Source organism: Cyprinus carpio, chromosome B18 (genome assembly GCF_018340385.1).
Source record: "Cyprinus carpio isolate SPL01 chromosome B18, ASM1834038v1, whole genome shotgun sequence".
NCBI lineage: Eukaryota > Metazoa > Chordata > Actinopteri > Cypriniformes > Cyprinidae > Cyprinus > Cyprinus carpio.
Genome location: NC_056614.1, coordinates 53,330 through 77,099, shown reverse-complemented (window position 1 = coordinate 77,099; position 23,770 = coordinate 53,330). Strand labels below are relative to the sequence as shown.

At 38.9% G+C, this 23,770-nt stretch overlaps 1 protein-coding gene across 1 annotated transcript; it reads left to right on the top strand.

Annotated features, from left to right (window-relative positions):
* Nucleotides 1-884: 884 nt before the first annotated feature.
* On the top strand, nucleotides 885-10,415 carry LOC109068900. The gene is made up of 15 exons (XM_019085616.2): nucleotides 885-1,358; nucleotides 1,648-1,795; nucleotides 2,804-2,991; nucleotides 3,069-3,173; nucleotides 3,253-3,367; nucleotides 3,496-3,631; nucleotides 4,996-5,125; nucleotides 6,602-6,757; nucleotides 6,841-6,878; nucleotides 6,982-7,011; nucleotides 7,812-7,984; nucleotides 8,182-8,603; nucleotides 9,513-9,612; nucleotides 9,729-9,978; nucleotides 10,065-10,415. Exons 2-15 carry the CDS (start codon nucleotides 1,664-1,666, stop codon nucleotides 10,127-10,129), a joined length of 2,040 nt encoding a protein of 679 aa, XP_018941161.2. The 5' UTR covers nucleotides 885-1,358; nucleotides 1,648-1,663; the 3' UTR covers nucleotides 10,130-10,415.
* The last annotated feature ends 13,355 nt before the right edge of the window (nucleotides 10,416-23,770 follow it).

Genomic DNA, 23,770 nt, shown 5'->3' with positions numbered 1-23,770 from the left:
GTGGTGTCAAACTCAGTTCTTGGAGGGCCGCAGCTCTGCAGAGTTTAGTTCCAACACGCAAACCATGTAGTTTTCTCACAAGACTGAAGGACCTGATTTGCTGGAGCAGGAGCCTGTACCCTGATGGTGGCTGAACAAACTCAGGGTTACTGGATTAGTTCTGAGTTGACAAAACCAACCCAGTCCAATCTTGCTTTGTCAGCACCATGAAGCTGATTTTACTCCACGGAGGAGGTGGGGAAGGAGGGGGCTGAATGTTTTTATTAATGCACTGATTGGTTAATAGCTGAGAGCAGACAAAGTGTCAAAGAACCACAGGAAATGGTGAACATAAATGTAAAGAAAAAAAGTTGCTTGTCAGATTTTCCTAACAAGTAACCATATCTTTTTTTTTAAATTAGCTGAAAAAACCACAACCCGCATCCAGGATTTTTTTCACGCAACTTAAAAAAAAAAAGAAGCCCAGAGTTGCGTATAATAAGGGGACTTGGCAACAGTGAAGATGAGACATGAGAGCAGTGAAGCAGCTCAACATCCGACACGACAGACTTTGGAGAAAACCTCATACTTTCATGTGCCTTGATATCAAACCCATTACAGTCTTGGGTTCATTAAAATGCTGTCAGAGTTGTCTGTGAGTTCTCTTATAAAACAGCGATATTTTTCAGTTTAAACTTATAAAATCCAATTAACCCGTTGCTTCTTTAAGTACTAATTAAATCACTACCACTACTATAATTGTGGAATTGACATCACATCCTCCTGAAGTTAAAAACAAATATATCATTAACTACAGAGGGTGCCTTCCAGCATCTCAGTGGAAAGCTGTTTAGCTCGTGTACTTATGAGAATATGAGGGCGTGTCTTCATGTGACAGGAGCAGTTTTTGTGAAACATGAGCACACGGAGCTCATATGACCTTTGATCTTCACCGACGTGTGAAGAATTAAGAGCTCAATCACAGAATTCAGTTTCATAACTGCTTAATGTTTGTAGCACGTACATTTTCTCAGTTTACTGGCCATTAGCAGGTGTGAGTTTTGTGTCTGTCTACAAGATTCAAAGAGGAAACAGGATTGTTTTGTTTTTTTCCTTTGTTGAGCTTCTCGACACACGGTCTGTTCCTGGCATTCATACTCCTTGACGTAACGCTTAACAAAAGACATAAATGCCTTAAATCTCGCCAAGCCAGTTTGGTGTCCTCTTTTACAACATTCTACTTTCACATTGATGCTAGGAAACAAGATGTTCAGGAGTTCGGGACATTCTCTAATCTATCCAAAATATCCAAGTTACTGACAAACCAGTGATAATAAGAGTGAAGGGAAAGCATTCTGAAGGCCGACAGACATCAGGAGGTCAGTGTTTCTAATTCTTTCACAATCATGACATTGAGATACGTCTTAATCGACTGTTAAACTGCTAAAGCAAGCTTTAACATACTTGAACAAGGTATTGTAAAATCTGAAGATTGATAAGAAAAAAAAATGTTTACTTGTTTATTGAAATCACAATAAAAACTGAATTAGGAGTTTAAGTTAACAAAGATGCCGTTTAGATTATTCTTGATGGTTAACACTTTGAATATATTACTGCCAGCAGAAGGAAATGTGAAGTATATTTTCTGTTTGTCTTGGTCTGGATTAGCCTGAGCACGGCCGTGATGAAGCTGGATCTGAGCTGCAGTGTTTGGGTTCTGGCCGTTGGTTTGCTGCCGTTGGTCCGAATCACTGCCGGATCCATTTTGGGCGCAGCTGTTAACATTGAGCTGTTTGACCAGGACAGATCGCAGCCGGTGAGACTCATCTCAACTACAATCGCAATATTGCTTTCTCTGTTCTGTATATAAAGAAGCATCTTTTCCCATGTGTCTTGATTTAAAGCCTCTGATTCAGGCCTCATTTATTTCCCCTCTTTATTGTTCATCTGTATCGTCTATAATAATATCAAGATTCAAGATTTTTAATATCAAGATATAGTGATTGTTTTAATGACATGAGGGTAGACATGAGCATTTTACACACTTTAAAAGCATTGGGTGATGAAGCTTATGAGAATTTAGTTAGAAATTACCCAAGAATTTAAGATATTCCCATGGGTGAGTTTGTGTCTTATATTTATATCATATGATATAGTTAAACAGTATGACATGAGCAAGAGTGCTGTTTCCCCAAATATCTGCAAAATTGCAAACGTGAAAATGATTTTATACATCAGTCAAATGAGTAGGAAGTCACAATATTGTTTTTAAAGTGACACAACAGTGTTTCATAACTACATGAATCCTTGTTTTTGAACAAATCAATTTTGTTTGAGCACAAACACATTTGTTTCATTCCTGAATGTATCAGAACAAATGGGATGCATTAATGACTTAATTTAAAAACATAATTTTATATTTTACTATTCACTTCTTTTGATGCAGCTTCTGTATGGCACGGTGTGTTGTGAAGAAAGAGATAGTTGAGGCTTAAACTACTTGCAAATTATACTTTACTAAAACAAAGACACACACACACACACACACATATATATATATAGTGTGTGTGTGTGTATAAATGTGTGTGTGTGTGTGTGTGTGTGTGTATAAAGTCTTTGTTTTAGTAAAGTATAATTTGCAAGTAGTATATATATATATATATATATATATATATATATATATATATATATATATATATATATATATATAAATATATAGACAAGAACAGACAAAGAACTGAACTATCACTCACAGGCCAAACGAGGGATAAAGAGCCACAGGCAGGGCTTTATAGTGTTAAAATCTGGTGGCTGTGTGCTGCAGGTCAGGGCTCATTACAGCGTGGTGTCCAATTTGCCCTGTCCAGCTCTGAATGAGCTGTGTAACGGAGGAGACTGCGTGGATCAGCTCAGCTCCTCTCCTCTGACAGGGGCTTTACCGTCACCCGGCTGGTGTCTTCATCAGTGGCAGAAGAACATCCCTGAACACCACACATCTGCTCTTCAGCTCAGGTGAGTGATCACACACTCTGTCCGAGTCAATCACCTGTGGAGCGACTGAAATCTCACACTGCGTTCACTCCCTTCAGATCTGACAGAGCCGTGACACTGGATTCACGAGCAGATCTGTCTGTCAGAGCCGACACTAACCGTGTTAACCAGCCTCCATTTGTGGCTCTTCCTCCTCCAGTCAGGTGAACAGCTCTTCACATGCCCAGAAATACTGACAGAAAACATACTATATGTCTGAAACCTGTGCTTCTCTTGTGTCAGGTTACAAGCTGCTTGTCCTCAAGAAATTCCGGTGAATGTGATGGATTTGGATGGAGATGAGATTCGCTGCCGTTATAAGAAGACTGAACTTGGTGAATTTCTGCAGCTTAATGAAGTCAGCCATCTTTACTTTACCTATATTTGCATTTGTTTCAATCAAATAGTAACATAATTTCTTTCAGTACATTCAATATTTTAAAATTATGTGGTTTCTTACAAAAATGCTTGTGTTTAATCTGAAAGGAGACATGTACACTGCTGTATGAAGGTAGAGCTGGTTTGGGTCAGTATTCAGTTCTGATCATGGTGGAGGATTTTCCTTCATCTGACAGAGAGGCCGAGCCGTTCTCCACTGTACCTCTGCATCTCCTAATAACAGGTCAGCATTTCATCTCAATATTCACAATGAACTTATGAATTACTCTTGTTTGAAGCTGAAAAAAAAAACATTCAACAATATGACTACTGAAAATCTGAAATGGACGAAACTACATCAAATATACATTCTATCGGTCATATATTTCATAATAGTTAGTAACATAGTAACATTTAGTAATAAAGTTATATAGGTATGAAATAATTCTGGTGCTTCTATAACCCATCTGAAATATAGGAATTATGTAGAGATAATGTTTAAACAAATCAAATAAAAATGATCTTAGAATTTTCTCACAAGATTCTCTCAACCAGCTTCATTCAGCAGTACTGAAGATGTTCCCATGTTTGCTGAACACTTGCATTAGAGCCTTAAGATCACAGTTTCTCTCGATTGCTGACATACTATGTATGATTAATTTGGCCCAATCTCCCAAACATTCATTCAGTTCTAGAAACAAAGACACGATTACCTCATGTGTCACGATATGAACTTAAAGAGCAAGCATTCATCTCTGGAAAATTAATCCTAGAGGTGGGAGACAAAGAAAGGGGAAAGGGTCAAAGGTTATTTGTTTTTGATGAAATGCAAAGCACTATAGTTGACCATGTTCTTGTGCAGTAATGAACATGAGGGAAGCTGGCCTACAGGCTCATCCACAGGGATTTTACGATAATTACACATTCAGTAGAAATACCCTACACACTTTAAATGAGAGAAATGTTACTGTTCTATGTTCAGTAAGTACTTTAGCACATCATACACCCACAAACTCGTAACTGATAAACTGATTTGTACTTCTTACATGTACTGTGTTATTGTTGGATGACTGTCTAGGAGAGATAGAGAGTGTTTTGTCAGAATAGTAAGAAACTGCTCTAGTACGGCAAAAAAGGTCATTACCAATACTGTAATGCAATCTGGCAGAGGATGCTGGATTTAACAATTGACATTATATGGTGTTGTGTTGCATAGTGAGTTAATATTCTATTTGTTTATATATCAACTTATCTTTTCTAGTGTTTTTATCTACTGTAAAAACTATTTTATATCAGTGTAATATAAATAAACCTTAAAGCTTATTGTTGCATTTCACTGTATCTGCACTCCTGTATTTATGTTATACTGTAATAGACATACACTTTTCTAACACTGTTTTTGAATGGATCTCAATAGTGTGTAGTCTGTGTATTTGTAGGTTTTTTGTGTCATGTGAGACTAAAGTGAGACTGAATGAGACTAAATACATAAATGTAAAATATAAAAGCGTTAGATTCATATATTTAAACATATAAGAAGATAAATAAGACAGGACTGTGTCATGCACATTTGTAGGCAGCTTAACGGTGTGCAATGATCAATTGCAGTTGAAAGCGGAGCTGGCTGCTCAGTTGTGCCGGAGTTCACAGGCGTCAGTCCAGCAGGAGGCGCTGTAATCCACGTACTGCCCTTTGAGGAGGTCCATGTCAACATTACAGTGGACTCAAGAGTACAGAGGTAAGCTGACAGCACAGGACAGTTATATTTGGACAATCATACTTGACTTTTGTACTGTTTCATGTTCAGATTAAGGTAATCAAATTACATTTTTTATCTAGAAATTAATGGCATGTTAATTTATGATACTTAAGTTCACCCAGATGCAGGGACGTGTCTGGATGGGTGGCACCGGCCCCCCACAAAATTAGCTTGGCCCCCCTTGAGCTCCCCAACAGCGCAGACTGATCAGAGTATAACATCTGCGGTGCGGGAGCAATTCGGGTGCATTTGAAATCTCACACGCTGATGTCATACACTGATCGGCAGTGTAGCACACATCTTCTCACTGTCTGGTTCACTGCCATATATTTCCCGTACAACGCCACTGGATTAGTGTGCTGTCAATTTCACAGCTCAAACAGGAGAAGAGCGATTTTGCTGGCTGCAGACCACAACTCTGTTCATTGTCTGTTCAAGTATTAGATTATAAATTATAAATATAGGCCTCATATATATGTATATATGTGTTGTTCAGCCGCGATGCACCAGCACCACTTAAAATAGAAATCATTATGCTACATTTCTTCCTGTTGTTTCAAAGATTAAAGGCACAATCACTTTCCCATATAGTCTGCAGTACTGTGGTAAATGCTAAAATGTGGAGTTTTACAAATGTTAGCATTCACACACTTGGAATTTTAAGATGTAGAATAGTAAACACCTGTTTGTACTGAATAAACAAATGTTTTTGCGTGATAGTCTCATATTTTTTTTTTTTTTGCTATGTCCAAGAACAGCTTCATATTTAAATGATTTTGTCTCTAATCAGATGAGAATATGGCTATTAAATATGCTATGTGTGTAATATTGATGATTAAGTTAGAGGTTTGTTTATTTTTAGACAGAATTTTGTGGGGAAAAAAAAAAGGAAAAGGGGACAGAGTCAGGCACAGCAGCAATACATTTGAGGTTTTTTCAAGAAGAAACCATGTCAGAGACAGGTAGATGCAGTACAGTACAGGTCAGAGCTAATCCACCAGGCAGGGCCAAGTTGGCCATCAAATTAGCAGCCCTGAACCTGGCATGCATGCACGCACACACACACACAGTCTGTTTGGACAATAAAAGTTATTATTGTCGGTTCAATGGTTTTTATTTTTAAAAAGAGAGATGTGTTGTCCAGACACTTGTGTTGGGGCACATGATTTTTCCCATGGGACCCCCATGACTGGTTCTTGGTCCCCCCTGTGCCACCCCATTAAAATAAATCCTAGAATCGCCCCTGCCCAGACATTTTGAAGAAGACTGGATGCAACCTAGAGGAACTGTCAGGTTCTTATCCATCCTCAACCTGATCTGACCCGAATTACTTAACTTCAGTGCTCAGTAAACTTAGTGTGCAAAAATGAATTCTTAATCCCTTTTACTCGGATCAGTTCGCTCTGTTCAGAATAAACAAAAAATGTTGAAATCCCTGGTCATTTCTCCATGCAGTGTGTCTGAAATTGCTGTGACTGGTCCGCCGGGCCTCTTCATATCATCAATGGAAATTGGCCAGAGCTTCTACAGCTCCGTCACGCTGTCCTGGGTCCGAGGTCCGAATCAGTTCACCCATCTGCTGTCTGTTTGTTTCGCTGCTAATACTCCAAGGTACTCAGCAATTAACTCGTATTCTTCATAAAACAAATTTACAACTGACAGCTCAGTTAAACTCTTTAATGTTTGTTTCACAGCCTGCAGTCTAACATCAGGTGCATATGGCTTCAGCAAAGTAAGATTGTTTTACTCACATTTTCCTGTTAGTATTTAAAAAACTGGTGATGGGAGATCAAATGCCTGTAATCTTTGTTTCATGTAGTTTCGCTCTCTTTCAGCACAAACAGACCCTTTGCCGACTGGAACAGGTAATAATTCCATTAGTTGGTTTTGTTGTAAATCATTAAACCTAAGTTTTACACTTCTGCAATTTCAGCCTGTACTGCTTGATGTGCAGAATGGTTTTGCAGATACTGTAAGCCTCAGATGTTGCAGTTTTCCTCATTACTGTACATAACAGTGACAGGCATCTGTAATGAAATCAGAAACAAACTAAAGCTATATTACAGAGCACATGGACACTAAACTCACACACCAGAACAGAGCAAAAAAAAAACAACCAAAACATACTCTGATGCACTATCCTGCTGAACGATAGCGCTACCTAGTGTCAGCAGCGATTTATCACACTAGAGATGTTGTCTGTTTTTGATTTTTATTCATTTGTAAGAAGTATAAAATTAATATTTTGAAATCTCCCCGACAGATTAAACTTTCAACTGTTAGTGTAGTAAATTGACGATTTTCTTACGTCTGTTTGCATTCTGAATCATACTTTGTTTTGTGTTCCTTGTATATATTTAACCAACTATAGTCACCATTACAATCCAAAAGTATTTGATTGATTTTATCTTTATTCTTTTGCACAGTTTTCTTTCTGATCTAAAAATGCAGTATTTTATTTGGAGAGAATCAAAAAAACTAAAGTTTTATAAAACCATGACACCAAAAACCTAAAACACTAGCAATTCTACCGGTGTCTGTTGTTTCAAAACATCATGATTAGTTAAAGCGCATGACTGTCTTCAGAAGTCTCACTCATCATAAGTTTGTCTCACCCTTATTTCGTTCAAATGTAAAGATATTTTCATGCAAATTTTCCTGTCAGAGTTGAAATGTAAGGAGCGCGAGCTTCAGATGTCTCTAGTGCTGCCCATTTCCTTCCTGGAGAACCTGCATTTCTCTGCTCTCCAGCTGAATGATCCGACCTGTCCAGTGTTTTATAACTCGACCCATGTCACCGCCACCTTCTCTCTGACGGGCTGCGGAACCAAGAGGATGGTATGAAACCTTCTCACTTGATAGATACATTAATAAATTTAATTAATAATAAATTAATCTCACATGGAAAAAATGTTATCTACAAAGAGAATGAGGGCTAAAGAAGAAAGTCCTTAAACAGCATGAGGTGAGAATGCTGCTGCTTCTTTTATTTTCATTTTAATTTCATTTGTTATCTGTTCTTTGATATTATCCAGCATTTAGGATCAGAATTGCTGTACACCAACACTTTACGCAGCATCAATCCTAACTCCACTATAAGCCGCGTGCCCACTCTCATCCTGCCGCTTGCCTGCCGGATTCCTGGTCAACAAGCTAAAGGTCCGGCTTTTAAAATCTCCATTCCTGAAGAAGTGAAGACGTTTGGTGCCGTGTCCTTCTGGCTGGAGTTCCATCTTCCCGGAAAGGGTCCTATGGCCAGCAAGACTCGTCTATCAGATTTGCGCAGTTCACCGCCAGTGCGTGCGGCTCGAGAGCTACGCGCTGCAGACCGGGTGGACATGCTGGACCTGCATGTGTTCTCCAACTGCTCTTTGGCTCGTGCTGAGCTCATGGTGGGCCGCTGTGTGGAGTCAGAAACAGAAGACTTTACAAGCACAAGGCCTCTGCTGAACCAGGGGTTAGTAGCAACAACAGTCAAAATAAAAACTGTTTCTACTGTTTCTGCTAATAGTTAGCGTTAGTTATCGGGTCACTCATGGCCTAATTGTTAGAGAATCTGATTTGTAATCTGAAGGTTGTGGGTTCGAGTCTCAGGTCCTGCAGGGATTGTAGGTGGGGGGAGTGAAAAAACAGCGCTCTCTTCCACCTTCAATCCCATGATTGAGCTAAAACCCTTGAGTAAGAATTGAACCCCCATCTGCTCCGGGTGTGTATGTACACTACTGAGTGTGTGCACTTGGATAGGTTAAATGCAGAGCACAAATTCCGAGTACGGGTCACCATACTTGGCCAAACGTCACTTTACTTTCAATAATTTTTTATTTTTTTTATTTTATATATATTTACTTTCTTTCACTAGTTATTTGAACAAGTGTTCAAAAGAAGGGAGATTTTTGGTACTGTATGCAATCACCCTCAGAAACCATTTGTGGCTGCATATCAGCACCCTGGAAACCCACAACAGCCCAGCAATGCAGCAGCAGAACACTCATCAACCTCATCCTTGACATGACTATTAATGTAAATGTGGCTTGTTGAGGGGAAATAGATGTGTTTTTTGATGATGTTTCCCCTGAATCTCATTTACATTGACTTACCCTGATAGCATGTTCATTCTTAATCTCTCTGCACTGCCATAAATACATGACTGTATCGCAGAGACTTCTGTGCTACATGTAATAATAGTAAAAAAGCAAAATGGCACTTCTGATTATTACTAATAGTCATTTATGTGATATAATGGGGGGAATCTCAAATTAAGATGATTCAGCACCTTTCCTCGTGCTTCATGTACTCCATGTTTTTTTTTGTCACACATCCTCTTTCATTAATCTGAATTCATCAGTCACATGGCTCTGTTTTTCAGCTGTGTATCTGGAAATGGAACCTTGGAGATCCTGACATCAACTTCAACAGTTCGGATTTTCCGCTTATATCTCGGTTCTCTGGGAATAAAGGGAGACACGGTATGTTTCATTATCTGTGTTTTTATGTAGGTCTAAAAGCTCTTTATGTCTGTTGTGTGTGAAGGTGAATCCTTCCTGCATGTCTGTTGTTAAAACCTATTGTGTTGTTTCTCTAGATGTATGTTGAGTGTGTAGTGCACCTCTGTATTACCACAAAACAAACTGACAGATGTTCTGATCCCTGTACGGGAACGCCGGACCCGACCATAGTAGACAGCATTCTGACCCGCAGCTACACTGTGCGATCAGGGCCCGTTTCCCTCATTAAAGTCACAGAAACCAGCACTACAGTGGCTAAACCGCAATCTGCTACTCCAGTCGCTCAGCCTTCCACCAGCCAGGCCACAACAGCTTCTGCCTCTCGCCGTGAGTATTTTAAAACTAACATTGCCATTGTGCACATTTCTGTGACACAACACATATGACAATATCTTTGCTCTTCTCTGTTTCAGCTCTGGATACAGGTGCATTCTGGATAGTTGCTGTGTCATTGCTTGTGCCCATGCGTCTCCCTTGAGCTGTTATGACACATTAGAGAACTTTGTAGAGCAGTTTATTTGTGACTAATCAAAATGATCTTTTCTTCTTAACCACCATTATGATGTTTCTTTATATATCCTTGAATCACGTAAAAAGCACATATTGTAGGAAGACATACTTCATGCCTTTACAGTTATTAACAAGTTTTAGGTAGCATCAAGAAACATCTACTCCTGCTCTTCTAATCTTTTATTTTTAAGCAACTATAATAAATTGATAAAATTCATAATAATAGGCTTTTTTCCCGTTTTTTTTTTTTTTTTTTTTTATTTACAAGAAAAAAAAAAAAAAAACAACATAAAAAAAAAAAAAGAAAAACCTCTCATTCATTCACCCACACTCATTTCCAACAAACACAATAAAAAAATAAAAAATAATGATGTTTATCATAATGTGAACGCTTCTCTTTTTCCTTATGATATCATGAAAGCGGACAGTAAGTAACCAGGGTCTGTTGTAAAAAAAAAAAAAATATATAAAATATATATATATATATATATATATATATATATATATATATATACACAAACCCAATTCCAAAAAAGTTTAGAAACACTGTACAAATTGTGAATAAAAACAGAATGCATGATGTGGAAGTTTCAAATTTCAATATTTTATTCAGAATACAACATAGATGACATATCAAATGTTTTAAACTGAGAAAATGTATCATTTTAAGGGAAAAATAAGTTGATTTTAAATTTCATGGCATTAACACATCTCAAAAAAGTCCGGACAAGGCCATGTTTATCACTGTATGGCATCCCCTCTTCTTTTTATAACAGTCTGCAAAACGTCTGGGGAATGAAGGAGGACACAGTTGCTCAAGTTTAGGAATAGGAATGTTGTACCATTCTTGTCTAATACAGGCTTCTAGTTGCTCAACTGTCTTAGGTCTTCTTTGTCGCATCTTCCTCCTTATGATGCGCCAAATGTTTTCTATGGGTGAAAGATCTGGACTGCAGGCTGGCCATTTCAGTACCCGGATCCTTCTTCTACGCAGCCATGATGTTGTAACAGTATGTGGTCTGGCATTGTCATGTTGGAAAATGCAATGTCTTCAGTGAAAGAGACGACGTCTGGATGGGAGCATATGTTGTTCTAGAACTTGGATATACCTTTCAGCATTGATGGTGCCTTTCCAGATTTGTAAGCTGCCCATGCCAACACGCCGTCATGCAACCCCATACCATCAGAGATGCAGGCTTCTGAACTGAGCGCTGATAACAACTTGGGTTGTCCTTGGCCTCTTTAGTCCGGATGGACATGGCGTTCCCAGTTTTCCAAAAAGAACTTCTAATTTTGATTCGTCTGACCACAGAACAGTTTTCCACTTTGCCACAGTCCATTTAGTTTCAGAGACTCTAGAGATATAAAGTTTTAGCCGGCAACGGCGAATGGCACGATGGATTGTGTTCACTGACAATGTTTTCTGGAAGTATTCCTGAGCCCATGTTGTGATTTCCATTACAGTAGCATTCCTGTAAGTGATGCAGTGCCGTCTAAGGGCCCGAAGATCACGGGCATCCAGAAATGGTTTTCCGGCCTTGACATTTACGCACAGAGATTGTTCCAGATTCTCTGAATCTTTGGATGATATTATGCATTGTAGATGATGATAACTTCAAAGTCTTTGCAATTTTTCTCTGAGAAACTCCTTTCTGATATTGCTCCACGATTTAGGGTTAGGGTTAGGGTTAGGAACGAATGAGATCCAGAAGCTGAAACATAGCTCAACATCGGCAAATGCACTGTCCTTCTTATACTCCTAATGGAGGGTTAGGGTTAGAGAGTTAGGGTTAGGTTATATAGATAAATGCGAAGAGTGGTCACTTATGAAGTGGTCGACCCCCCCATATCTCGTGACCCTTACGTGCTAGAGTGCTCAAACTTGGTTTATTATACTCCTTGGGGCCCCCCCAGTAGATTGGCCTTGGTTTCTTTGCTCTAGCGCCACCAGGTGCTGAGATATGGTATTGATCGTTCAGTTCTGTTGTACCTAAAGAGCTGAAATTTGGTGTGTATACTAATTGGATGATGCCCAGTCGATTGCACTTTGGTTTCATCACTCTAAGCTCCACCAGGTGCCGAGATATAGCATTGATCACTTACCTTGAGTTTTCCCAGTTCTCTAGGGCTAGGGTTGAGTTTCGCATTCCAGCCCCCCTAGTTGAGGTTTCAGTTTAGGTCTGGTTAAGTTTAGGTTTGGTTAAATTTAGGTCTGGTTAAGTTTAGGTTTGTCCAGGATGGGTGTGTAAGATTCCAGTCCAAATCCCGGAGTGTCTGGTAGGTTTAGGTTTTAGTATGATGAGTTGGTTTTGGTTTTGTTTTATTGCTGAGGTTGAAATCAGGTGGATCTCCTAAGTTTCATTTAGACCCCTTGGAAATTTTGTATCCAGTCTCATGATCCATAATCTTTCAAATTTAAGTCTATCACACAGCGACCAAAACGGGTCAGACTGGAGTCCAGTCACTCTGAAGGCCTCAAGGCCATGGGTAAGAAAGTGCTGGACCACATGTCTGCGTTTTTCTATTTTATTTTTGATATTATGTGTGTGCTGATAGACTCTGGTCCTTAAAGCATTTTTTGTCTGGCCTACATATTGTTTAGAACACTTTGCACAATAAATCAAATAAATACAGTTATGTGTTATTGGAGTGAGTTGCTGTGAGACTTGAAAAACTTGTTTCGTTGAACGATTGAATACCCATTTTTTCTGATCAAAGTATTTACAGATTAACTTTCTGGTCTGTGGTGCCATAGGTCTGAGTTTACTATTCACTAGAATATCTTCTAAATTTGTGTTTCTCACTATAGGCAGCTATTTGTTTGTGTTTCTGCAGATAAGGAGTGTTTTCGAAAAACCTTTCAAAATTAGACTTAGCTGCCCGGTTTAATCGTTTGCTCATTGACGAGAAATTGGACACTAATGGTATAATTTTGTTTTTTTTCTTTTTGTGTAGGGTCCCCTGGAGTCCTAGGGAGGAGAAAAGTCTTCAAGGCCCTTCTTAAGAAGGACCTTGAATATCCTCTGTCCCTCAGGGCCCTGAATAGAATTTTTGTTGCTTCCATAAAACAGGAATGTTCTGAGCATATCCTGTAAAATCTGAGTAATTGAGATTTTACTATTCCTTTGAATGTATGTTTAGGATGGAAGCTATGTTTGTGCAGTAAGGAATGTGTGTCCGTTTCTTTGAAATACACCTTAAAGTCCAGTTGTCCCGTATTCTCGAATTTCTGTCCCTTATATGACACCACATCTAAGAAGTTGACCTCTGTGAGGTCAATCGTATATTTAATTTTTATAGATTTCTGATGGGCATTCAAGTGTTCTGCAAAATCTTTAAAATCATCCATGGAGTACGACCACACTCCCCATATATCATCCAGAAATCTATAGTAATACAGAGGTTTTTTTGTGCACGAATCCAGAGCCGATTGTTCCCATTTAGCCATAAAAATGTTTGCGTAGGAAGGGGCAAATTTTTTGCCCATGGCTGTACCTTTTACTTGCAAATAATATTTGGAATTAAATTCAAAGTCATTTTTATTTAGGTTAATATCTAATAATTTTAAAATATAGTCATCAGGCCTTTTTGGGTCTGGATATTGAAGCATGCACTCCCGGACTGCCTGGAGGCCTGCTTCGGTTTCAATGTTCGTGTATAAGCTATCAATATCTATGGTGAATAAAAAGGCTCCACTGGGAACACTGATGTCTTTAACTTTCTGGATGAAATCATACGTGTCCTTCAAATAGCTCGGGTGTTTCTGAGAGATGGGGTTGAGAAAATACTCGATGTACTCAGCTGTCTGATAAGTTTCACTGTTACAATCAGACACTATGGGTCTGCCGGGTGGAATCTCGTGTGGAATACTCCATTTCTCGGGCTCCTTGTGAATCTTCGGTAATAAATAAAATCTTCTCATTCTAGGAGTGCCACTGCCACTTAAATATTCCCTCTGTTTTGAGTTGATAATACCCCTATCATACATCTGTTCTAAGATTTTTCTAATCTGTTTCATGGTTTCCAAATAAATGGGTTTTTCTAAGGGTTTATAGTGGTCACTGATGTTTAATTGTCTCTCCCCCTCCCAGACATACTGCTCTCTGTCCATGATGACGATGGCATTTCCCTTGTCAGCAGGTTTAATAACAATTTCCCTGAGGTTTTTAAGAGTGTTCAAGGCTCTCAGTTCCTCTCTCTGGAGGTTGGGCCTTGGTTTCAAGTTCCAATTCAAATTCTTAAAGGCGTACTCATCAGCTGTGATCAGCTGGCCTACTTGTTTGGGAAGTCTGCTCAAGGCCGGAGTCCAATCCGAGTTGTGCGTAAAAGGTAATCTTTGTTTTTTTTAGTCTTTTTGCCCTCAAAGAAAACCTCTAATTTTATTCTTCTATGATATTTTTGTAAATCTAATCTGAGCTGATGTTTGAAATCTTTCATTTTTTGGACAGATGGAATAAATGTGAGGCCTTTCATGAGAAGGGATGACTGTGAGGGAGAGATACTAAAATGCTTAGAAAGATTCACAACAAGCCTGTGTGCACCCTTTCTCGGGTGTTCACTCACTACAAGTTTAAATATCGTGTCCAGTGCTCTAACATGTTCCTGGCTGTCTCTGCAGTCCAGTGTAGGCCGTCTCTTTCCACCTGAAACTGCTCCTCTGGCAGAAGGGGGATGAAGGAATAATTTTCCTCTATGTAATTGTTCAGTTCGTCTAAAAAGATTTTTTCTCCTTCTGGGAGAGATTGAGGAATATTTATCAGGGGGATCCACACTTGGGCATCCGGTAGTTTTTTCTTGTGTCACCTGACTCACTCTAGCACACTCTCTCATGGCTGAAATACGTAGTCTTTGTGTGCGGTTATTCAAGCCAAATGCCAAGACTATTTTTTCTACCTTGGTCCCTACTGTAGCTTTTTCTATCAAGTTGGCAGCGTGCTGTAATTTAGCACCTGGAAAGCTGTCAATCTGTAAATCTTGGATGTCAAAAGTGGGGATTCTGCCCAAATTAGAGTCACCGATAATCACATGCTTTTCCTTGAGTGTTAATTTCCACTCATTGAATTTTTTGTTGGTGCTTAGGTGCATGTATGGCTTATGTGTTGACCTTTGACCCTGATTGTCAGCTACAGTGGTTTCATCTGATTTACTGATTTTTTCTGCTTTTCTGCATTTATCTGATTTACTGATTTTTTCTGCTTTTCTGCATTTATCTGATTTACTGATTTTTTCTGCTTTTCTGCATTTATCTGTTTCAGAGATATTCTCTTCCATTTTTTCGGAAGATTCACTGCTCTCTACCTCCTGAGGAGCTTCTGGTTGAAGAGTTGTCAACGAATATACTACTGAGAGGTCAAAGTCTGAAAGATTTGGTGACACAGAGGGGCTTTGGAGGATCTGGGCCCTCTCAGTTGTATCCAATAGTGGATTTACTGTGTGCACTGTACTGGGTACCATGGGGAACAAAGAAAGCAGGCCAGTGGCCTTCGGGGCGTCAGCTTCCGAAGGGGCAAGAGGAGAGAAAAGTTCCTGTGACAGATGATTTGTGATCTCATCCAAATCTTCCAGTCTATTCCCCTGTGCAGGAGTCAACTGATCCTCATCATCATCATCATCGTCCTCAAAATCCACTAGGAGATTTTTTTCAGAATGCTCTGTAACGACTGATGGTTTTTTTTTGTGCTCTGCTCTGTCAGGTGTTTTTTTTTCTCTTTTCTTTTTCCACGAGGGGACTGTACGGGGGCCTGTATAGGGGGGCTCAAAGGTGGAAAATCATCTCCCAAAAGCCAGTCATTTCTCATGGGAGACCAGCCTGACATTAAAGTGGGTGATGTTTGTACCTGGATATGTGTGACCCCTGTTTTAGGTCTGACCACCTCTGTACTGATCATTTCTGTCCCCTGCTGGACTGGGGCTGGAGTTACACCACTGACCACCTGAGCAAATGTTCTGTTGTTATCTGCCCCAGAAGCTGATGGTCCTTTTGACCCAGAGGGAGTCCCAGAGCGCAATTCGGTCAGGACCAAAGTTTCGGCCTGCTGAATTGCCCTCTGGGAGATCCTCTTGCCGAAATTTCGCATAGCCCATTTAACAGCAATCTCAAAGGCATGTAACCAGTCCGTTCTCTGTGTTTCTCCTCGTAAAATCCCTACTGTGTGCTGTATAATGTCCTCATAGTGTTGCTGTAACACCAACTGTGTCGTGAATGCCCAATTCCTTGCATTGCCCTCCAGCATTTCTTTTGTGGACATTGTGGGGGCAAAGGGTTTTATCACGCTCTTCAGTAATTCAGTTAATCTCTTCAAAGTGACAGGTTGATTATTCTCGACACGTGTGTCGATGTTACTGAGGTGATGGACCGATCGGATCAGATGATACATATTTTTGATCACATTCCGAAATGTGGGAGAAGCAGGAGAGTATTTTGATTTTTTCTGTGTGTTAGAATGAGTTTTCTGCCCCATTCTTTTTTTCTGATGAGAATAATTTTGTGCAAACTGTACATTTCTTTGTGCAGAAAATTCACGTCTCCCGTTTTTCTCCCCGTTATGAGGAAAATATCGTGTGTTACTGTTTCTCTGCTCCATAAATCCATTCTCTTCTGTGGGGTAAATAATCCTATTAACCCCAAAAGTTACTCTCTTTCGTGTCTGTTTAAATCTCCCCTGATTTAAAGGGCGTTGATCACGTGACGGACGAGAGAAGGGATTTGCATTAATCTCCGATCGAGTTTCATTGTGTACTCTGTTACTGTAACCTATGGATGATTCTTCGTGTCCGTTGACTTCGTACGGGAAGTCACGAGATCGCTCAACAAAATAATCGTCCCTCCTAAATCGTCCCCGTCGGGGGAAATCCCTTTTATTTTTATGGGGGCTCAAGCGCATCCGAGGGGTCGTGAAACGACTCTTGCCTTGAAAGACGAATACCATCCTTAATTTTATGAACGATCAAATCCACAATTGTATATTGTTTTTTTTGTCTTTCTTTCGATTTTTTATATTTTTTTTGGCTTTTTGTATTTTTTTAACTTTTTTTGGGGTTTTATTGTGTTTTTTTTTTTTTTTTTTTTTTTTTTTTTTTTTTTTTTTATAAAAGAGAACAATCTGAAATGAACCAATATTGAATCTGTGATTATATATGACCATCAAATGAAATGAAATGAAATGAAATGAAATGAAATGAAATGAAATAAAATAAAATAAAATAAAAATTCAAAAAAAATATTTTATATATATATATTCTTTGTGTTCAAGCCAATATCGCGACGTTTCGATACTATGATGTATCTTCTTCAGGCAGGCTTGAACTATTTATTTTAACTGTGTACTTTGAGAATCACAATATTCGTGCTACTTAATCACTATCCGAGATGTTACTGCAAGCAGTCAAACAATCCTTCTGATTCCAGCTCCGTTTCGTCCGGTATATCAGAGTAAGCTGATGACGTCATCGACACGTCATCCTCCAATCCTTTCAAACCAATACAGGATTCAAACCAAAAGAGCACGTGATGCCTTATCAATCCAAACCGTGCATGTTGCCGTTATTTTTTCAATTTGAACGATGCACGTTGCTTTTTCAAATTTGAATAATGCAGCTCCTCAGTCTGCATATATCAAAAAAATTATTAAAAAAATATTATAAAAATATTAAATTATTCAATAATTATTATACATCCTCCAAGTGTGCTCTAAGTGGTTATAAATCATGTTTTTCAATCCTCTATGACCCTCACAACGATTCCAGTGCCTCGCAAAATATGTATTTTATTTTTTTGTTTTTTTTTGTATGTTCTAGTGCCTCATGATATAATTTTTCTTATTATTTTTTTGTATGTTAATATATATCCAATTCTGTTTCTCAGTGGTTTTCCCACTCATCACCCTCCGTTCCTGAGAAACATATATTCTAGTGCCCATGAACTATTTATAATTATATCTTTATGCTTCTTTTTTAAAAAAAAGGTTTTTTATATTTATATTGTATTTATCCATGTGTATTTTTATAAAGGATCCACGAATACCACGAATTCTGATGCTCATGAAGTATGCATCAATACTTCAAAAAAAATATACACACATATATATATATGTATATATATATATTTTCTTCAAAAAACCGTATGTCTATTTATTTAGATCAATAGTCATAGTGCTCAATGATAAAGTAGAGCATATTGCAAATGCCCATAGAGTACAGTACGGCTGAGTGTCCACTAGAGGTCAGGAGAAGAGAGGGCTCAGAGAGGGAGGCTCAGGCTGGGTTAGGAAATAAGAGGATTTCCCAGACTAGGACCCTATGGGTCCCAATCTGGGTTGTGCACGGTCCATCACTCCACTGGTCACCCCCAAATCACACAAAGACCAAGAGAGGTCACAGCAGCCGGACTGTTAAGGGCTATTCATAGGGCTATTGAGGCCAGGGCTGTCAAGTTTAGGGCTGTTGAGGCCAGGGCTGTTAAATTCAGGTCTGTTTGAGTTTAGGTCTGGTTAAGTTTAGATTTGGTTAAGTTTAGGTCTGGTTAAGTTTAGGTTTGGTTAAGTTTAGGTCTGGTTAAGTTTAGGTTTGTCCAGGATGGGTGTGTAAGATTCCAGTCCAAATCCCGGAGTGTCTGGTAGGTTTAGGTTTTAGTATGATGAGTTGGTTTTGGTTTGGTTTTTTGCTGAGGTTGAAATCAGGTGGATCTCCTAAGTTTCATTTAGACCCCTTGGAAATTTTGTATCCAGTCTCATGATACATAATCTTTCAAATTTAAGTCTATCACACAGCGACCAAAACGGGTCAGACTGGAGTCCAGTCACTCTGAAGGCCTCAAGGCCATGGGTAAGAAAGTGCTGGACCACATGTCTGCGTTTTTCTATTTTATTTATTGATATTATGTGTGTGCTGATAGACTCTGGTCCTTAAAGCATTTTTTGTCTGGCCTACATATTGTTTAGAACACTTTGCACAATAAATCAAATAAATACAGTTATGTGTTATTGGAGTGAGTTGCTGTGAGACTTGAAAAACTTGTTTCGTTGAACGATTGAATACCCATTTTTTCTGATCAAAGTATTTACAGATTAACTTTCTGGTCTGTGGTGCCATAGGTCTGAGTTTACTATTCACTAGAATATCTGCTAAATTTGTGTTTCTCCTATAGGCAGCTATTTGTTTGTGTTTCTGCAGATAAGGAGTGTTTTCGAAAAACCTTTCAAAATTAGACTTAGCTGCCCGGTTTAATTGTTTGCTCATTGACGAGAAATTGGACACTAATGGTATAATTTTGTTTTTTTCTTTTTGTGTAGGGTCCCCTGGAGTCCTAGGGAGGAGAAAAGTCTTCAAGGCCCTTCTTAAGAAGGACCTTGAATATCCTCTGTCCCTCAGGGCCCTGAATAGAATTTTTGTTGCTTCCATAAAACAGGAATGTTCTGAGCATATCCTGTAAAATCTGAGTAATTGAGATTTTACTATTCCTTTGAATGTATGTTTAGGATGGAAGCTATGTTTGTGCAGTAAGGAATGTGTGTCCGTTTCTTTGAAATACACCTTAAAGTCCAGTTGTCCCGTTTCTCGAATTTCTGTCCCTTATATGACACCACATCTAAGAAGTTGACCTCTGTGAGGTCAATCGTATATTTAATTTTTTATAGATTTCTGATGGGCATTCAAGTGTTCTGCAAAATCTTTAAAATCATCCATGGAGTACGACCACACTCCCCATATATCATCCAGAAATCTATAGTAATACAGAGGTTTTTTTGTGCACGAATCCAGAGCCGATTGTTCCCATTTAGCCATAAAAATGTTTGCGTAGGAAGGGGCAAATTTTTTGCCCATGGCTGTACCTTTTACTTGCAAATAATATTTGGAATTAAATTCAAAGTCATTTTTATTTAGGTTAATATCTAATAATTTTAAAATATAGTCATCAGGCCTTTTTGGGTCTGGATATTGAAGCATGCACTCCCGGACTGCCTGGAGGCCTGCTTCGGTTTCAATGTTCGTGTATAAGCTATCAATATCTATGGTGAATAAAAAGGCTCCACTGGGAACACTGATGTCTTTAACTTTCTGGATGAAATCATACGTGTCCTTCAAATAGCTCGGGTGTTTCTGAGAGATGGGGTGGAGAAAATACTCGATGTACTCAGCTGTCTGATAAGTTTCACTGTTACAATCCGACACTATGGGTCTGCCGGGTGGAATCTCGTGTGGAATACTCCATTTCTCGGGCTCCTTGTGAATCTTCGGTAATAAATAAAATCTTCTCATTCTAGGAGTGCCACTGCCACTTAAATATTCCCTCTGTTTTGAGTTGATAATACCCCTATCATACATCTGTTCTAAGATTTTTCTAATCTGTTTCATGGTTTCCAAATAAATGGGTTTTTCTAAGGGTTTATAGTGGTCACTGATGTTTAATTGTCTCTCCCCCTCCCAGACATACTGCTCTCTGTCCATGATGACGATGGCATTTCCCTTGTCAGCAGGTTTAATAACAATTTCCCTGAGGTTTTTAAGAGTGTTCAAGGCTCTCAGTTCCTCTCTCTGGAGGTTGGGCCTTGGTTTCAAGTTCCAATTCAAATTCTTAAAGGCGTACTCATCAGCTGTGATCAGCTGGCCTACTTGTTTGGGAAGTCTGCTCAAGGCCGGAGTCCAATCCGAGTTGTGCGTAAAAGGTAATCTTTGTTTTTTAGTCTTTTTGCCCTCAAAGAAAACCTCTAATTTTATTCTTCTATGATATTTTTGTAAATCTAATCTGAGCTGATGTTTGAAATCTTTCATTTTTTGGACAGATGGAATAAATGTGAGGCCTTTCATGAGAAGGGATGACTGTGAGGGAGAGATACTAAAATGCTTAGAAAGATTCACAACAAGCCTGTGTGCACCCTTTCTCGGGTGTTCACTCACTACAAGTTTAAATATCGTGTCCAGTGCTCTAACATGTTCCTGGGCTGTCTCTGCAGTCCAGTGTAGGCCGTCTCTTTCCACCTGAAACTGCTCCTCTGGCAGAAGGGGGATGAAGGAATAATTTTCCTCTATGTAATTGTTCAGTTCGTCTAAAAAGATTTTTTCTCCTTCTGGGAGAGATTGAGGAATATTTATCAGGGGGATCCACACTTGGGCATCCGGTAGTTTTTCTTGTGTCACCTGACTCACTCTAGCACACTCTCTCATGGCTGAAATACGTAGTCTTTGTGTGCGGTTATTCAAGCCAAATGCCAAGACTATTTTTTCTACCTTGGTCCCTACTGTAGCTTTTTCTATCAAGTTGGCAGCGTGCTGTAATTTAGCACCTGGAAAGCTGTCAATCTGTAAATCTTGGATGTCAAAAGTGGGGATTCTGCCCAAATTAGAGTCACCGATAATCACATGCTTTTCCTTGAGTGTTAATTTCCACTCATTGAATTTTTTGTTGGTGCTTAGGTGCATGTATGGCTTATGTGTTGACCTTTGACCCTGATTGTCAGCTACAGTGGTTTCATCTGATTTACTGATTTTTTCTGCTTTTCTGCATTTATCTGATTTACTGATTTTTTCTTTGCTTTTCTGCATTTATATGATTTACTGATTTTTTCTGCTTTTCTGCATTTATCTGTTTCAGAGATATTCTCTTCCATTTTTTCGGAAGATTCACTGCTCTCTACCTCCTGAGGAGCTTCTGGTTGAAGAGTTGTCAACGAAGGATTCAAAACCAAAAGAGCACGTGATGCCTTATCAATCCAAACCGTGCATAGTTGCCGTTATTTTTCAATTTGAACGATGCACGTTGCTTTTTTCAACGGAATAATGCAGCTCCTCAGTCTGCATATATCAAAAAAATTATTAAAAAAATATTATAAAAATATTAAATTATTCAATAATTATTATACATCCTCCAAGTGTGCTCTAAGTGGTTATAAATCATGTTTTTCAATCCTCTATGACCCTCACAACGATTCCAGTGCCTCGCAAAATATGTATTTTATTTTTTTTGTTTTTTTTGTATGTTCTAGTGCCTCATGATATAATTTTTCTATTATTTTTTGTATGTTAATATATATCCAATTCTGTTTCTCAGTGGTTTTCCCAGACTCATCACCCCTCCTGCTCCTGGAGAAACATATATTCTAGTGCCCATGAACTATTTATAATTATATCTTTATGCTTCTTAAAAAAGTTTTTTATATTTATATTGTATTTATCCATGAAGCTTCTTATAAAGGACCTAATTTAATACCACCTAATTCTGATGCCCAGAAGTATGTACCAATACTTCAAAAACATATACACATATATATATATGTATATATATATATTTTCTTCTCAAAAACCGTATGTCTATTTATTTAGATCAATAGTCATAGTGCTCAATGATAAAGTAGAGCGTATTGCAAATGCCCCCATAGAGTGCCAGTACGGCTGGAGTGTCCACTAGAGGTCAGGAGAAGAGAGGGCTCAGAGGGAGGCTCAGGCTGGGTTAGGAAAGAAGAGGATTTCTCCCTCAGACTAGGACCCTATGGGTCCCACCTAAGCCAGTGCACGGTCCATCACTTAATTGGTCACCCCCAAATCACACAAAGACCAAGAGAGGTCACAGCAGCCGGACTGTTAAGGGCTTATCTAGCTAGTTGGAGGCCAGGGCTGTCAAGCTTATGGCTGCTGAGGCCAGGGCTGTTAAATTCAGGTCTGTTTGAGCTTAGGTCTGCTGTTTAGATTTGCTAAGTTTAGGGTCTGGTTAAGTTTGAGTTTCATTAAGCTTAGGTCTGGTTAAGTTTAGGTTTGTCCAGGATGGTGTGTAAGATTCCAGTCCAAACTCGAGTCTGGTAGGTTTAGGTTTTAGTATGATGAGTTGGTTTTGGTTTGGTTTTTATGCTGAGGTTGAAATCAGGTGGATCTCCTAAGTTTCATTTAGACCCCTTGGAAATTTTGTATCCAGTCTCATGATCCATAATCTTTCAAATTTAAGTCTATCACACAGCGACCAAAAACGGGTCAGACTGGAGTCCAGTCACTCTGAAGGCCTCAAGGCCATGGGTAGAAAGTGCTGGACCACATGTCTGCGTTTCTTTTTTTCTATTTTATTTTTGATATTATGTGTGTGCTGATAGACTCTGGTCCTTAAAGCATTTTTTGTGTCTGGCCTACATATTGTTTAGAACACTTTGCACAATAAATCAAATAAATACAGTTATGTGTTATTGGAGTGAGTTGCTGTGAGACTTGAAAAACTTGTTTTAGTTGAGCGATTGAATACCCATTTTTTCTGATCAAAGTATTTACAGATTAACTTTCTGGTCTGTGGTGCCATAGGTCTGAGTTTACTATTCACTAGAATATCTGCTAAATTTGTGTTTCTCCTATAGGCAGCTATTTGTTTGTGTTTCTGCAGATAAGGAGTGTTTTCGAAAAACCTTTCAAAATTAGACTTAGCTGCCCGGTTTAATTGTTTGCTCATTGACGAGAAATTGGACACTAATGGTATAATTTTGTTTTTTTTCTTTTTTTTTGTGTAGGGTCCCCTGGAGTCCTAGGGAGGAGGAGAAAAGTCTTCAAGCGCTCCTTCTTAAGAAGGACCTTGAATATCCTCTCTGTCCTCAGGGCCCCTGAATAGAAATTTTTTGTTGCTTCCATAAAACAGGAA